We start from the raw sequence: 18,517 nt of genomic DNA, 5'->3' as shown, positions 1-18,517 counted from the left end.
GCAACTTACCCAGGGTCGCAAGGCTTTTAAGAAGCAGAGTCAGATCTGGATCTGTTTTTCTGAACATAATCCCCTGAGCCCAGGCTGCAGCCCTGTGAACTTCTTTGGCGCTTACTTCCTCACGGAAGCTCTCACTGATAGTTGAGATGAAACGTTCATAGAAAGCATTTAGAGAGAAACACTTTGCTCTCATTCATTCACAGAGGGGGGGCCCACTGTGATTCTGGCCCTAAGCCATGTGCAGCTCTTCATTAGCTAGCTTGACAATAACCCTGCAGGGTAGACATGCCCTGCTCACCCATTCTCACAGATGTGATCATGTCGTAGTACAAAAACAGTAATAACTATGGATGTAAATGTTTAATATTACTAATAATTGGTGTGGAGGCACACACACACACACACACACACACAAGAAACAAAGTCAGATTTGAAACCAGGTATTCAGAGTATATGCAGCAGGAAATTCCCCTCCTACCTCCTGCCCCCCAAGAATCATGTAACTCACGTAAAAAAAAAAAAAAAAATTGGCATAGCAGCAGTTATGAAAATACCTTGGGGCGGGGCTGGGGGGAGGGCATGGTTGGCAAACAAACATAGAAGGCATGCGTTACTTGCATAAAAATATGGTACAATAGAGGTAGGGCCCCATGTGGAGTAGGAATCAGGGACAGCACTCCCGGCTGGTAAGATCGCTGGTGGGATAACAAGGCAGATTTCCCAGTCAGGGATAAGATACAGAAAGCAACTACAGGGACCCATTTTCCAAGACTGGTGTATAGGTTAGAGCTAGTGCTTCTCAGCTACTGAATCTGACTTTGAAGGTCAGAGTACAACTAGCAAGAAAGGTGATACGTTCAGTCTCAGCATGTTGGGCTTCTTAATTAAGTCAAGATTAGTTTTTGATATGGGGCCTTCCCCACTTAAGGTAATAGAAGTAAGGTAAAGACCGGGAAACAGACAGGGCCTAACATGGATGAAGTTTACTGAAATTATATCTGCTTAAAATTCCGTGAAGTGAATAACGAGGCCATCATTTGATGGTAATAGCCATTCACCAGTCAGTTCAAAGGTTTGTAGTTCTGTACAAGATCAGGTTAAATTATCAGCCATCTGGCTCTAAATTCCAAGGTAATTAGTTATTATATATGTTTATTTGCATATTTATATGTATGTGTAATTTGCATATATATTACATTCCATGAAACCTGATGTGACTGGGATTGTTAGGCAGCAGTGTATTCTGGTTAATTTGAGGGTTGACCATAAAGCATTTTTATTTCAATCTTGTTGAAAATGTATTTTAAATCCCCTTACCCCTTTCCTTGGAGCCCTGATGGTGCAGTGGTTACGAGCTCGGCTGCTAAGCAAAAGGTTAGCAGTTCGAATCCACCAGCCATTCCTTGGGAGCTCTTTGGGACAGTTCTACTCTGTCCTGTATGGTTGCTATACGTTAGAATTGACTTGATGGCAATGAGTTTGGTTTTGGGTTTTTTTTTTAACCCCTTTCCTTACATTTTGTAAATGTACTATAATGAAAATAACAAGGTCCTCTTTCATTGTTTTAAAAGCCAAGTAGGGTCCTCAATCCGATAATGCAGATAATGAAAATACAAAATAAGTGTGTTGGAAGTTGGAGTATATGGGAGTGGGGGTGGGGATTGTTACTGTTCAAAATAAATCCTCGCTATTTTTTTTTTATAGTTTTATACCCTATCCTAAAAAATGAAGTGTAGAAACTAATCCTGATTGGTTGAGTTTTGGACAGTTCACTTAACACTCATGCAAATAGTGCATGTTGTGTTTGATTATACTGAATTGTAAATGTAGAGGTATTACTTGTCATTTTTCCCTTTAATAATATTGTTTTAGGATTATGATGTTGTTGTTGGGTGCCGTCAAATTAATTCCAACTCATAGCGACCCTATAGGACAGAGTAGAACTGCCCCATAGAGTTTCCAAGGAGTGACTGGTGGATTGTAACTGCTGACCTTTTGATTAGCAGCTGGAATCTGATAATCACCTAAAAACAGTCTTATGTTTAACATGACTTGCTCATTGTTTTCATGGGAGCTGAACACTCTTGTTTTCCTCTCGTTTACTTAAATCAACTTTAAGTAGCCTCAAGTTTTACTCTGTGAGGAAAGATTTAAGACTGGGTTCTTGCCTAAAAACAAAACAAACAACTCCCCGCCCCCCACCATCACCACCGGAAGCATTACTTCCTTATTAACCAGTTTGAAAAGATGTTACCTGAATTGTGCAAAATGTAATGTGCAAACCAAAGGCAATTTTCAATGATGGCAAGAGAATTAAAGCTGATCTATCTTTTTTTTTTTTATTCATTTATTTTAAACAGGCTCATGCACAATTAGTTCGAGAAGTTGATGTGGAGAAAGTGGCTGCTTTTGAGAGCCCGTACGTAGATGCCATAAAGAGTTTATGGAATGATCCTGGAATCCAGGAGTGCTACGATAGACGACGAGAATATCAGTTATCTGACTCTACCAAATAGTGAGTATGCATCCCAGTGACCCTTTAAATCGTCCTCTTTTCTCCCTTTCCACCCGGAGGTTCTCTGCGATTATCATAATCCAATATTCTGTGCTGTGTACCTAGTATCTGATCCACACTTCAAATGGGGAAGTATAGATGTTAAACTTGTGCCAAACTCTTAAATCTAGACCATATTATAAGTGACTGATGTGATGAGTCAGGAAGAATATGTATTTTCTCTTTTCTGCTTGAAAAACAAACTGAGGACTTTAGGAATCTGATTCCACCAAACCTGTCTCTTCTCCCCAAATTGCAAAGTAGTGATTCTCAAATACACAAAACACCTACACACACATTAGAAGCTGCAAACAAAAATGCGCTTGATTATGGCTTCTTCAGACACAAGACTTCCTAGTCTTCGGTTTTTAGATACAGAACCTTGATGGTTTCTGAGAGGCCACTATTACATTGATGAATAGGTTCTCCTTTGCAGGGAAGTTATGTGTGAGTCTAATTATACATGCATTCTAGAATTATTTTGTGAGCTGTCAGTCAAAATCATGTGTCCTGGGAAAGCCTTGCATCTCAGAGAGATATGTGAGTTCTCTAGATTAAATCTTGCCACACAGAAAGAAAGTAAAGATTTGGCAATCATCGGATTAATGTAATCAATGTAGCCAGCAATCTAGATAACCAGGCGCCTGAGAAATGGATTTTTTTTGTGGTATTTAGCCAGATTTCTGTCTACATTAATTATATTAACCCAGCATTCGCCTTGTCTTGTTTTGGTTCTGGGCAGACAGAAGAATGGGTGGAAAATATTCAGCAGTCTTAGGCCAAGTACATATGATAAAAGGACCCACTGGATAAGAGCAGGGCCTTGGGGAGAAGGAGCCCTGATAGGCTTATTGGCCGCACCCAGTAGTATTTTGGAGATCTAAGAGCTATGGGGCTGTTTTTTAAAAAGTTGATCATGCTTTTACTCTGGGTCTAGGCATTTGTATCAGATAAGTTAGAATTCAAGTCAGCCACAGAAATGTTGCTTGGTCAGAATGTTTCTTGTATTCTTATGGTAAATTGGAATGACATAATTCTGGAATGCGAAATAGAATGCCCATGAGTGCCACGTCTGCCATAATTTTCACTAACATGAGCCGCCTTGTGTGCCTGTAAAATATGTGCTGTACTCGCTCTTGGCTTTCTTTTTCCTTCCACACGTTCACATTGCTCTTTTTATTCCTAGCTTTCTCTTCTGCTGTTCACCCTGCCTTCCTTTATCTTTTACTTCCTCTCGCCCCCTCTTCCTCCTGCCCCCTTCCTTTCCTCTCTCCTTAGTTCCTACTATATGAGTTTCTGGGGATAAAGAGATGAAATGATACATTCCATCTTGTCTGTTCCAAATTCTGCCCCCTCAACCTTTGCCCAGCTGTCTTTCTTTCTTTCCTGCCCCCTCTGCCCTTCTGTTTCCTCTGCTATTTCAGCATTTCATCTACCTCCCCATGTTGCTGGTGAGTTTTACCCGTCATTCCCTGTTCCTGCTCATTATGTCTTGTCCTGTCTGCTTGTTTATGCCTTCTGCCCTCATCTTTGAGTCTCTCTGGTTCTCCTTCAACCCCTTTCTGCATCTCACTTTGCTGCTACTAGCCCTTTCTAATAAATCCTCTGCCTCTTGTCCTTTTTCTCTGTCTTTTTACTTTGATCTTAAATCTTGTCTCTACCCCTTTCCACTTTTTCTGTTCCTTACCTGTTCACTGTAGTAGTTCTCCTTAAAGAGAGGTCTTGCTATTGGATAATCAGAGCACCATTGTTTAATAATTATGTGCTTACCAGGGTTAGGGCTCCCCCTTGGGGACCTGTTTTGCCTCCTGCATCTGGGAGAGACCCTCTGAGAGATTCCTGTTTCTATCAGCTCCTGTGGATGCCTTCCTGAAACAAGGCTCCGTTCCTGGTGACATTCCCTCAGTTTAGATTTATGGATTTCTAGACACACATGTACTCATTAATTGGTATGAGAGTTGTATGCTGCCATATCTCCTTGCCTTAGGGCAAAGAGTTAAACAAGACAGTTTCTCCAGGCCCCTGTTAGTGCTGTGATTCTGGGAAAGCCCCATCTTAAAATCTGTCAGTACAGGCAGAGTCTGCCATAGAAATACATCTGCTCTTTGAGCACATCCCTTGTGATAAAGCCAGTCCAGGATGTGGGGCACCTGATATGGGCCAACTGCAGCTTCTTCAGATGAGTAGTCTTTAAATACCTCTACTTTCACCTAGTGGGGATGGGGAGAAATTTATTTTCTAAATTACATATATATATGGGTATGTGTTTAGACACATACACCTAATTCTTTTTTAACCCCCTTTTTTTTTTTGCTGAAGTTATAAATTATTTATCAATATGTCCTTCTACCCCTAGACATTTCCATGTGCATGCCTTAAAAAAAAAGGAGATTTCCCTACATCGTAAATAATACAATATTTCACCTAAATTAATAATGAGGCCTTTTTATCATTCTATATCCAGTTCATATTCAGCTTTCCCAGATTCCTTCAAAATGTCCGACAAAACTGGTCGGTTTTAGGACCACACATTGCATCTGATTGATATATCCTTTAAGGTTCTTTTAATCTAGTAGAGTCCCACTTTGTGTTACACCGACATATTGAAGAGATTGCCTTGGTTTTCCTGTAGAATATTCTGCCTTCTGGATTTGCTGGGTTGCTTCCATAGTGGTTTACTTTAGCTTGGCCCTCTATCTCTTGTATTTACTATAAACTGGAAGTTAGATTTAAAGACTTGATTAGGTTTGAGTTAAGCATTGTGACTTAAATGCATTGTAGGTGGTGGTGTGCACTTCGTCACATCCAGAGACACCAGGTGTATCAGGTATACCCATCACTGGTGAAGTTAAAATTCACCACAGTCTTAGGGAGGTGACATCCTCTATTATTAAGTTATATTTTTCCTCTTGCCACCAAAAGCAATCTATGTGTTGTTATATTATCATTGGATGATTTCTAGTTCCCCACCAACCCTTGACCTAAAGGTTTTAGTTCCAATTGATAATTCTTGGCCTGAGTTAATAATTCCATTAACCAAACCCAAATCAAACTGTTTGCCATCGACTCATAGCAACCCTATAGGACGGAGTAGGACTGCCCCATAAGGTTTCCAAGGAGCGATTGGTGGATTTGAACTGCCAACTTTTTGGTTAGCAGCTGAGCTCTTAACCACTGTACCACCAGGGCCCCATAATTCCATTAGGATTTATAAAACAGTGATTTCCTGTTTTTATGAGTTGGCATACATTTATTAGCTGGCATTCTTCTGTAGGAGTCCCTGGGTGGTGCAAACGGTTATCGTGCTTAGCTGCTAACCCAAAAGGTTGGAGGTTTGAGTTCACTTAGAGGGGCCTCAGAAGAAAAACCTGGTGATTTGCTTCTGAAAAATCAGTCACTGAACAACCCTATGGAGCACAGTTCTACTCTGATACACATGGGGTTGCCATGAGTCAGAACCTGTTTTTTTTTTTTTAATTCTCTGAAGCAGAAGGTTCTCTCCTCAGCTGGTTACCCTGACTGAAGTAGACTTCCTACTAGAAAGGTATTATGTTTCAGGCTTTTTGTGTAGGTAATTTGTTACATCGATGAAACAGAAAGTATTTATCATCCCAACCAGTACACTTTGTGAAAGAAAGGTTGCTATTAATAATTACACTGAAATAGCAGGAATAACCTGGGAATCTCCTGAACGAGCAGGGGCATTTGGCCACCTTAACTAATTAAAACAAGGGAGCAAATTCAGAATTATTCCTTTCTCTGTGTTGGAGATGGCCATTATTCCTTTTCGTTTCTGCCTGCCTTGTTGTATGTTCCCTGGTGTATCTTCAGTATTTTATCTTGCCCTCTTTTCTACATGTCAGTCTCCTTATAGAGTTCCTGTCTTTATATTTAAAAAAAAAAAAAAAAAAACTTCATTGATATTTGGGACCTAATTTCTTATATAATATCCCACCTTACAGAAATCTTCCTTAACTTAGTACCAGCTTCTCTGAGTGCTGACTATGTCTAGTACTGGTTCTTTAGATTCAGTGTATAGCTAGATAGCTAATTTCTAACAGTGAAGAATAGTGGCCTGCCATGCACGTCTACTTAAAAGTTGAATATAGTATGTATTCTCTCTGGGTTCCTACTAGTTGTGTGATTCAGTGCAGGCTACTTGCCAGGAATACTGAGAGCTAAGCATGCCTTAGCTAAGCATGGCTGTCTTCTTTTTTTCTATCTGGTGAACTCCTATTCATCCTTCAAAACTCAATTCAAGAGCCACCCTCTCTGAAAGCCTTGCCCATCACCTATAGGCAGTGAGTCACTATGTTATCTGTCTTATAAATATTTCTTTTGTATCTGTTACCATGTTATTACAGTGCCTTATTACCAGACCAGTCAGTGAGCCCCTTGAGAGAGAGGATTGTATCATATCCTTGGTTAGCTCTCTCTCCCTGCTCAGTGTCTAAAAGTGACTGCTCACATTTGATCTTCACAAATGATTGCTCCATGAAAATAAGAGTAATTTCCACTATTTCAATGACCATGATGTAGGTGTCATCCTTCCTTGACCATTATAGATGACTTATGAAGCTTTAGACCTGAAGACATTTGATGTTTTTTTTTCCTTCTGTTTTTGAAGGCCTAGTGCCTGACCAGAGTCATGGTATTTTCAGTACTTCATATGCATGCAAAAGCTGGATAGTGAATAAGGAATATCAAAGAAGAATTGATCCTTTTGAATTACGGTGTTGGCAAAGAATATTGAACATACTGTGGACTGCCAGAAGAATGAACAAATCTGTCTTGGAGGTAGGACAGCCAGAATGCTCCTTAGAAGCAAAGATGGAGAGACTTCGTCTCACGTATTTTGGACATGTCATCAGGAGGGACCAGTCCCTGGAAAAGGATATCATGCTTGATAAAGTAGAGCGTCAGCAAAAAAGAGGAAGACCCTCAGCAAGATGGACTGACAGAGTGGCTGCAACAGTGGGCTCAAACATAGCAATGATTGTGAGGATGACACAGGACCAGGCAGTATTTCGTTCTGTTGTACATAGGGTGGCTATGAGTGGGAACCAGGGCTTCAAACTGGTTCAGAATGGTTTAGTAATTACCAGCATAAATGAGGGCAGCATACACGTTGCATAGTAACCACATCTGTTGCCCGATGGCTTTTGACCCAGGTAGGAAACGAACAGCCGTATCTTGCTCAAAGATGGCAGCCAACCACCCAGCTTGAATGTGTATGCTCTCCACAATCCAATCTCCTGCATCAGGCTCCTGAAGCTTTCTGAATCCAGACTTTCGGGATCTATTATCAAAAGCAGTAATAGCTGCTATTTACTGAACACCTACTATATATTCACTCAGTGGCAATGGATTTAGTATATGTTAGATTCTGTGCTTAGTCACTTACATGCATTATTTGATTTAATCCTTAAAGCGACCCAAATAGGTAACTAGTTCTCATCATCCTCATTTAATAGAGGAGGAAACAAGGCCTCAAAAAGATTGAATAATTGTCTAGAGTCACACAGTTACTAAGTGATAGGAGTAGGAGTTGAATTCAGATTTGCTGACTCCAGAGCCCAGGCTTTTAACCACTGTGAGATATAATCTTTCAGAAGATGGATAGATAGGTGGATAGATGGTGGGAGGGTGGGTAGGTGGAAGGAAAGAAGGAAATAGATAAATGTTAGATAAATGATAGAATATTAGTTGTATGAATATCTAAGATTAGATGTTTTATAAATCATTTACCATGAAAGATACAAATTATATATCAGTATTTCTCTATCAATGTTGCCTATAGGCTTTCTCATATTTATAAGATCAAGAGGGAAAATGACATAGGATTTATTGGAAAACAAACCCAGTTGGTTTTCAGTTATCATCCTGAAAACTTAGCCATAGCTAGCTAAACTTCAGTTATTCACACTATGTTCTAAGTCGTAGATACTTCAGAAGCTTCATTTTAGGCTAAAGTCTTTTACAAACCCCCGGCCCCCCCCCCCCCCGCCACCACCCCCACAATAACTTTTCTTTGGAGTCAAACTGGAGTCAGTAAGGGCACTGTGAGCTGATCTGAGTGTCCCTTTTTCTACTTTGATTAGCCAACTTGCTAATCATAACAAGCAATCCGATGGCTCAAAGGATAGGCAGCAACGTAGAAACAAGGAGGTGGACATTTTCAAAAAATGGATAAGCAGTTTAAGATAAACTTGCATAAATTCTCCAACCATATTTAATAAAAGAAAAAAGGTATTTTAAGATGCTGGAAGGTTTCACAGATTCCTTTGTTAACTTTTTCTTTTTGTTATTGATAAACAGCCTGAGGGTTCTGCCTATCTTTAGATAAAGAACAAACAGATGGCTGTAGGCCTGAGTGTCTTTTCTAGGGTTCACCACCTGCTTTAATATATGGAGACATCAGGTGAAATGAGTTCACTGCCTACAGTACCAGCAGCTCCCTGGCATTAGCCAGATAACACAAATCTCAATCACACTGGTGTATATAGTGAGAAAACTCTCTGCAGGCCTTCTGCTAAAGATTGCTCTATCAGTGTTTGCCTTAAGAGAGCAAATAATCCCTAATCTTGCTTTACTGAAGTCACCTCCAGGGAGTTCGGTAGATCAGACACCATCCTGAAATTTTCATGTGATCCAGAGCCCATGAGTCCAAAGTACGTGCATAAATCGGCTTTCTGAATTAAGTCTATGTCAGAGTTCACTTCTAACCTCATGCTTACATATTTAATGGAGTCAGATTATGGCCCTGTGCTTATATATTATATACCATGTTGAATTTAGATGCAAAAGGAATTTCAGAGGTAGATTAGCACGTCCGCCTGGTTTAGGGTCAAGTCCTTCTTCAAGAGAGGTAGGTACATTGCTAAATAAAAAGTTGCTGACTGACGAGTCAAATACTTGAACCCCAGGGAATGTTGGCTCTGACTCATGCAGCTATCCTGATTTTGCTCTTTGTCTGGTGATTTAAAAAAAAAAAAGCTAAAGCCCCTCCCAAGCTTTTGGAGGAAGACAAGACCATTGTATTGTGAGAACATTGGGTCCAGGTCCAGTGGTAGATCCTATTCCCTCTGCCACTCACTTCCTCTGGGTCTTCGACTAAGTAAGCCTCCCTTTCCTCAGACATAGCGTGTGATCTGTAATCTCTAAATTCTCTTCCAAACTCTCAAGTCCTTTGAGTCTGTTACAGTGGACTGCCTTTATCTGAGAAACCATTACCCTATGCAGTCAAGTGAAAACCTGGCACCCTCAGATCTACCTGGAAATGTAATGAACACAGAAATTATTCCCTGCATGGTTAAATTATCTTGAGCTCAGAAGAGGGTGTCGATCTTGAATTTGGTTGCTCTTTTTAAAAGAGTAACCATAATAACGAGATGTTGTTTTTTCATTTGCGAGACTTATTTACTTCTATTTTTGTTTTATTTTGTTATCTAATGGGCCACATCTCCTAATACAGTTTTGCAGGAGTAAAACAAACAAATGACAACAACAACAAAAGGCTGCATTTATTTTCCATAGTGAACTCTGATGATTCCAAGACGTGTTCCTTATTATTCCTTTTTCGTCATACTTGGAGCTTGTAGAGGTGAAAAGATAAGGCTTAGCTATTAACTACTCGTTAACATACGTGACAGAGCAGTAGCAGAGAAAGGGCCGCACTGGCACCTGGTTGCCCATTCATTCATTCTGCCCAAAGGGCAAAGTGGGCATGGGAGACACACTTCACTTTGTCGATTTGCTGCTTGCTCACATTTTGGCAGGACGTTTGCACCTTCAATAGTTTGGCCTTTTCCTTACTGTCCTTTCCACAGTCTTTACTCAGGATGATGTGCCCAGCCAAAAGCAGGGGTGTTATTACTATAGAACAGGCATCTGCAAACTCGAAGGCCAAATTCGGCCTGCCTCCTGTTTTTGTAAATAAAGTTTTATTGGAACACAGCTGTGCTGAGTAATTTATATATTGCGTCTAGCTGTTCTTGTGCTCAACAGCAAGGTTGAATAGTTGTATCAGAGACTGTACGGCCCAGAAAACCTCAAATATTTACTATCTAATTCTTTACCAAAAAAAAAAAAAAAGTTTGCTGGCCCCTCCTATAGAAGAAGAATAAATATTGAAGGGCAGCTAGCAATCTCTGCTTCCACCATTTAGGTGGTACTTGCTTAGGACTCTCTGGTGCTCTGAACTAACCCAGAGATAAGTTTTTAAGTGCTGAGAGAATGGGTGGCCTGCACTTCTTCAGCAATCCTCCATAGATATTGCTTGCATAACAAAGCGTCTGATAGGAAATGAGCAGCAGAGAGCTTTAGCTCATATCCCCTAGAAGTATCTCTAAATGCCATGCAAAAATTGTTTAATACTAAAGATGATATAAATGCCAGAAATGTGAAATGAGGTGATTTGACTCCTGAGAGTAAGGATTATATCTCATATATCCTGGCTTTTGTCCCAAGATAGTGCCTGGAGCTGCTGGTTAAGGAGAGTGATAGGATTTAAAACCAGTAGAACAGAAAGTAGGAGCGACAGACTTTATTAGGAGCCCAATAGAATGTGCACCTGACTAGCAGGCAGCTCCTCCTCCAATCACAGGTAAGTCAAACAACTTTGCTGTCTTTATATAACCTTTCGGGTCGATCGGCTTCCTTTATCTTGCCTCCAAGCAACCTTCGGATTCTAATTGGCTGACCCTGATGTTCTTATTCATGTTTGCTCTGTCTTCTCAATTTAAAGTAATGAATTGAATTTTGATGCCTGATAAGTTAGGTTGGTATGACCAGATCCTCCAGACCTGGCGATTCTTGGGTGAACTACCAGAATGAAATTTCTGATCCAGGTTAAGGTGTCATGACCACAGGAGGCCCACTTAAATCAGCAGCCCTTTTTCATAGCTGGCTCTTGGCTACAATCACTGGAACCTTTCTTGTGACCCACATCATATCTGCATTGTAGTGTGATTATTTATAGCATGCTTATCTCCATTGCCAAAGTACAAGCTCCTTGAAGACAGTGTTTTTGTCTCTGAGCTTCATTCACAGTGCTAAGCACAGTGCCAAGTGCCCTAGGGTTCTCTAGAGAAGCAGAGCCAAGTATGTATAGGAGCCCTGGTGGCACAGTGGTCAAGAGCTGTGGCTGCTAACCAAAAGGTTGGCAGTTTGAATCCACTAGCCTCTCCTTAGAAACCCTATGGGACACTTCTACTCTGCCCTATAGGGTCTCTGAGTCTGAATCAACTCAATAGCAATGATAGATATATATAAAAAATATATATACACACATATATATACACACACATATATATATACATATATATACATATATATACATATATATACATATATATACATATATATACATATATATATATACATATATATATATATATATATATATAAGAGCCCTGATGGCACAGTGGTTAAGAGCTATGCAGTTAGAATCCACCAGCCACTCCTTAGAAACCCTATGGGCCAGATCTACTCTGTCCTATACGGTTGCTATGAGTCAGAATCAACTCACCGGCAACGGGTATATTGTTGTTGTTGTTGTTAGGTGCCGTTGAGTCAGTTCCGACTCATAGCGACCCAATGCACAAAAGAACGAAACACTGCCCAGTCCTGAGCCAGCCTTAAAATTGTTGTTATGCTTGAGCTCGTTGTTGCAGCCACTGTGTCAGTCCACCTCGTTGAAGGTCTTCCTCTTTTCTGCTGACCCTGTACTCTGCCAAGCATGATGTCCTTCTCCAGGGACTCATCCCTCCTGACAACATGTCCAAAGTATGTAAGACACAGTCTCACCATCCTTGCTTTTAAGGAGCACTCTGGTTGTATTTCTTCCAATACAGATTTGTTCGTTCTTTTGGCAGTCCAGGGTATGTTCAATATTCTTCGCCAACACCACAATTCAATGGTGTCAGTTCTTCTTTGGTCTTCTTTATTCATCGTCCAGCTTTCACACGCATATGATGCGATTGAAAATACCATGGCTTGGGTCAGGCGCACCTTAGTCTTCAAGGTGACATCTTTGCTCTTCAACACTTCGAAGAGGTCCTTTGCAGCAGATTTACCCAATGTAATGCATCTTTTGATTTCTTGACTGCTGCTTCCATGGCTGTTGATTGTGGATCCAAGTAAAGTGAAATCCTTGACAACTTCAATCTTTTCTCCGTTTATCATGATGTTGCTCATTGGTCCAGTTGTGAGGATTTTTGTTTTCTTTATGTTGAGGTGTAATCCATACTGAAGGCTGTGGTCTTTGATCTTCATTAGTAAGTGCTTCAAGTCCTCTTCACTTTCAGCAAGCAAGGTTGTGTCATCTGCATAATGCAGGTTGTTAATGAGTCTTCCTCCAATCCTGATGCCCCATTCTTCTTCATATACTCCAGTTTCTCATATTATTTGCTCAGCATACAGATTGAATAGATATGGTGAAAGAATACAACCTGACACACACCTTCCCTGACTTTAAACCAATCAGTATCCCCTTGTTCTGTCAGAACAGCTGCCTCTTGATCTATGTAAAGGTTCCTCATGAGCACAATTAAGTGTTCTGGAATTCAAAGGCATCAATTCTTCTTTGGCCTTCTTTGTTCATTGTCCAGCTTTCACGTGAATATGAGGTGATTGGAAATACCATGACTTAGGTCAGGTGCACCTTAGTCCTCAGAGTGACATGTTTACTTTTTAACACTTTAAAGAGGTCTTTTACAGCAGATTTGACCAAGGCAATACATCATTTGATTTTTTGACTGCTGCTTCCATGGGTGTTGATAATGGGTCCAAGTAAAATGAAATCCTTGACAAGTTCAGTATTTTCCCCATGTATCATGAAGTTGCTTATTGGTCCAGTTGTGAGGATTTTTTTTCTTTATCTTGAGGTATAATCCATTCTGAAGGCTGTAGTCTTTGATCTTCATCAGTAAGTGCTTCAAATCTTCTTCACTTTCAGCAAGCAAGGTTGTACCATCGGCATAACACAGTTGTTAGTGAGTCTTCCTCCAATTCTGATGCCATGTTTTCCTTCATTCATATAGTCCACCTTCTTGGATTATTTGCTCAGCATACAGATTGGATAGGTATTGGTGAAAGGATACAACCCTGATGCACACATTTCCAGATTTTAAGCCACGCAGCATCCCTTTGTTTTGTTTGAATGACTTTCTTTTGGTCTATGTACAGGTTTCTCATGAGCACAATTAACTGTGCTAGAATTCCCATTCTTTGCAATGTTATCATAAAAAACGAAACCCATTGCCATCAAGTCAATTCTGACTCATAGCGACCCTAGAGGACAGAGTAGAACTGCCCTATAGGGTTTCCAAGGAGTGCCTGGTGGATACGAACCACCAACCTTTTGGTTAGCAGCTGAGCTCTTAACCACTTTGCCACCAGGGCTTCCAATGTTATCCTATAGAGAGAGAGAGAGAGAGAAATTGATTTACTTCAAGGAATTAATTAACTCACACGATTGTGGAGAATGGCAAGTTCCTGTCTTTCAGGTGGCAGGCTTATGTCCCAAAATCCATAGGTCAGGGAGAATGAAGACTGAGAGAGTTCTGGAAAAATGTCTATTTATAGTTTGGAGGCAAAATACACCCTAGGGAAACTCCGTTTTTGCTCTTAAGGCTGGCAACTGATTGATTGAGGCCAGTCAACATTATGGAAGGTAATCGGCTTTATTTAAGGCCAACTGATTTAATCACATGTAGCTGCTTCATAGTGGCATCTAGACTAGCATTTGGCCAAACAACTGGGCACCATAGCCTAACCATGTTGAAACATAAAATTAACCATCCAAAAACCAAAAAAAAGAAAACCAGTTACCATCTAGTTGATTCTGACTCATGGCGATCCCATCTGTGTCAGAGTAGAATAGTGTTCCATAGGGTTTTAAATGGCTGGTTTTTTGGAAGTAGATTACCAGGCATTTCTTTTGCAGTACCTCTACCCCACCCCCCCACCTCCCCCCAAGTGCCGTCGAGTCAGGTGGACTCAAATTGCCAACCTTTGAGTTAGCAGCTGAGCACTTAACTGTTTTCGCTACCCAGGGACACCAAAATTAACCATCACAGCTAGTTCATTGTAGGCTTTCAGTAAAAGTTGTTGGATGAGTGAATGAATAATAAAAGAATAAGTTAATTCTGTGCCTTTTGTAATTTCTTCCCATCGCTCTTCTTTTCTGCCTGTTCAGATCCCATTCAGTCTGCAAGGTGTCACTTACCCCCACCTCTTCTCAACACCATTCTCTAGTGACTACATTTTATAATCATCTCTCCCTTCTTACTGTGTTCATTGCTAGGATCTACAGTTTGGCACTTAATTGTTTTATCTTTACTATCTGTGCTTCCCAGATAGCCTATGTCCCTAAGGACAAAGAACATACAGGTCCTCCAGACATAAGACGTATGTATGGTCCACACTTACCACCATCCAGGTTTTTTGTTTGTTTTTGCATCTTATCGTTAATAATATGTACTACATATAGTGTTGTAGCACATAGTTTGCTGATGTTACCATTCTCGTGGAGCACTGATGGCGCAGTGGTTAAGAGCCCGGCTGCTAACTAAAAGGTCAGCAGTTCAAATCCACTGGCCACACCTTGGAAACCCCATGGCTCAGTTCTGCTCTGTCCTATAGGTTTGCTATGAATCACAATCAGGTTGACAACAATGAGTTTTTTTTTTATCATTCTCATGCCAACCCCCAAAGACAGATAAAGATTGGATTTAGAAAGATGCTGGTAATAAAAGACAATAATAATGAAAACTAAAAAAAAAAAAATTGAGGTATTTAATTTACGTCAGAACCGACTTAAGACAGAGCATGGAACCCCATTGTAAGTCAGGGACTACCTGTATGTATTTTAAGGTACTTGGTACCAGCTCCCTATACTCCCCCACTCCATCCAATAACACACTGCATTAGGACCTAACTTGTAACCCAGTGATTCCAGATACATATCTGCAAATTAAATGAATTAAGCACTGCCATTGCATTTCAAGACAAGCAGACTGGAATAAAAAATCAGTCTTCACATGTTCCCTGGTATATTTTAGAAGCACATAAATTATGTCAAAATTAGTCAACAACTTTTTGTGATTATCATATGAAAGATGAACAAGTTAACAAAGCCAAGTAGGCAAATTGAAAAGAACTCCAACCCCCCACCCCCCCACTTTCTCCTTCTTGTTTTTGTTTTTAGTTATGAGAATGATGTATTTGAGGAACAGCCTTGAGAATCTATTGCTATGAGCCCGAGCCTGGCCCTGGCGTCCGCCTGACACTGGTTGCTGGGCTCTTTCTACATTCCGAACAACCTCCCTTTATGAGAATCATGATATTGAAACTGTTTACCAGATGCAGTGATAGGAGGGGTTTTTTTTCCCCCCTGAGATATTTAATTTAGTTTTAAAAGCCTGGATTGGTTTAGCTCTTTGGCAAAGGAAGATTGAAGCGCATGATCCCTCAAGCTTCCCTCTTATCACACACAATATTCTCCCTTGAATAGTTTCATAAACTGTCAGATTGTAACCTGCCTGCTACCACTGGGCGCTCTTTGTTTTAAACTCGGAATTTTGTATTAAAAACGAGTCACTTCCTAGGAACAAAATACCTGTAATAAATGCTGTAACTCTTTGAACTCTAATTACTGGGTGCCAGGTGTTAAAGAGAAAAAGGAAAGTGATTTGCCTGCTGTAAAATGACCTCTTCGGGAGATGAAAGTGTTTGGGTGATGAGTTTTTCCTCAGCAGCTAACCAGCCTAACCAGATAGCTAGCTAGACTCATCAACAGGATCTGCCAAGGAGGGAGAGACTTGGGTAGGTTACAGCCCAGGAGCGTCTACATGACTCTTCCTCAAGAGAAACCATTTTGTAGAACTGTTACTTCTCACTCCATCCTTTTTTTTTTTTTTCCTTTGAGTTCACTTTAATAATTTCTCTTACTTTTTTCCTTCGGATCCTCATGGTCATATATCAACTGTCCAATAACCGCACGTTTCCGGTTTCTCTTTAGCTTCCACTGCTTTTGGTGGTATCAGATCAGATCTCATGGCGTGATCTAGCTTTCCACTCCCTGAAGACTGCACCTCTCACAATGAGGTCTGCTTAATTTTTTAAATGAAGCTGACCTAATTTTTCTAACCTTCTTTTTTGTCGTTAAAAATGTGAAAATCTATCCAAGATCACTTTCTGTGCCAGAATTTCATCTTAACCTTAGACATGAACTACAAATCCATTATAGATGTAGCCACTGTGTAGAAGGCCCTTACACAGGCGTTGAAGAGCCTCTTCCCCTTCACCCCCACCACACACACACACCATAGCAAGTTACTTTGAATGCCCCCAGATGCTATTTTCATTTATCTAATTGTGGTTGGTTGGATTTACACCAAACGTCAGAGGTTTCTTTTCTACTTCCTTCCCACAATGCTTCTCGCCTTTTGGTATAATTTCTGAAGGTCGTACGCCTATAATTTTTATTAAATTTCTTAATCCCCCCCTCAAATATGATATATTTTTACTCGACAAATTATTTCTCTACTTCATTCCATTCCTTTCATTTAAAAAAACAAAACACTTGCCTTCTAGGCTCTTCTTGGTTCAGATTTCAGTTATCCTTCCAGTCATAAGCGGTAGGGCTTTTTTCTTTTTAGTTTTAAAAAAGATTTTCAAAAATAAGTTCTCATGACTTGTCAAACAGGAGTGTAAATTAAATTTAAAGGTCGACTCAAAAGAGTTATCGACCAACTACTGTCAAAATTAGGGAATAATTGGGATCTCTTCTAAAAACATATTGAAGAGAGAACACGCCATGTTTGATTTGGGTATATTATTTTAGTGACGTTTCAGCTGCTTTCAGATATTTTGAATCACTGGAAGTAGTGAATTCTATCCCATTTCTGGATTTTTAATTTTTTTCTGTAACCAGAGATAATAGTGAAGTTAAACATGAAAAGAACTTAACTGGTACAAGGTATAATTACAAACTGGTAGGCATGATTTCCTTAAGTCTTCCGTGCAAATCAATTATACTACAGAAGGATGTTTGTGAATTATCATCAAGGATTAGAAAGACAGTTCCAACAGGTTCCGAGAAAAATGACTGTCCAAAATACACAAGTGCTCATTCCATCCCAAACGCACCCTACCATTCCTGCTCTTTAAGTAACACTTTTCTTCCCACAAGCTGCTAAACTCCTTGCAGACAAGGATCACATCCTATGAGTCTTAATGTCCTAACACCTACCATAATGACTCAGCCATAGTCAAATGTGTTGTTGGATTCCAGAGAACCCTGCATTTTTCTCATGGTCAGAAAGGCATTGTTGACAACGTGAGTTTCCTTCTTGCCTCATTTTTCACTGGAAACCACCAGAAACCGAATTCTTCCTTTAAAGAGATTGTGTCAGAACTGTCTGTTGATAAGATATCTCCTCCTTGGTTTGTGCTGGCCTAGAGAGCCTTCCAAGGCCTGAAAGCTTGATACTAAGGGGAATGAAACAGACATGCAAATTATGTCGTTGTGTGGCCGGGACCTAAAGAGCAGGAAGCACATCAACTAAATGAAGTTAAGTAAATGGTGCCTTTCCTTTCTGTGTTGTCTTTAAATTTGTCAGAGGCATTTTAATTCACAATTTAGTTCTTATATAAGGCAGAGCAGTAATAGCCCAGAGAGGTAATTATGTAAAGAGGCTTAGCTAACAACATCCCTACTCCTATGTTTTCTCCAAAAAAGTGTAAGTGGCCTTTCTAACCACCACAGCATTTTCCATAAAATAGTTTTAATTAGATTCACGTGTTGAGCAACTGCTGTGTTCCAGGCACTCGGCTAAGTGCTGGTGATAACAGCCACGTAAAAGATGGTGGTGGTTGGTCCCTGACTCAGTAGAATATGAAGGCCATAATTGACTAGGCAAATATAAATGGAAGAACATAGTTTTTTTAAATCAATTA

At 40.1% G+C, this 18,517-nt stretch overlaps 1 protein-coding gene across 1 annotated transcript in view; it reads left to right on the top strand.

The window, feature by feature from the left end:
• The window catches only part of LOC126083358 (guanine nucleotide-binding protein G(q) subunit alpha), a 325,195-nt gene that overhangs the window by 225,710 nt on the left and 80,968 nt on the right, over positions 1-18,517 (top strand). Inside the window, exon 3 of the mRNA XM_049897022.1 lies at positions 2,361-2,515. Within this exon, the coding sequence (XP_049752979.1) occupies positions 2,361-2,515 (155 nt within the window). The remainder of the gene's footprint in view (positions 1-2,360; positions 2,516-18,517) is intronic.

The sequence above is a fragment of the Elephas maximus genome, chromosome 9, assembly GCF_024166365.1.
Source record: "Elephas maximus indicus isolate mEleMax1 chromosome 9, mEleMax1 primary haplotype, whole genome shotgun sequence".
Classification (NCBI taxonomy): Eukaryota; Metazoa; Chordata; class Mammalia; order Proboscidea; family Elephantidae; genus Elephas; species Elephas maximus.
The sequence above is the reverse complement of the archived record's forward strand: the minus strand, read 5'-3'. Positions and strand labels throughout refer to the sequence as shown.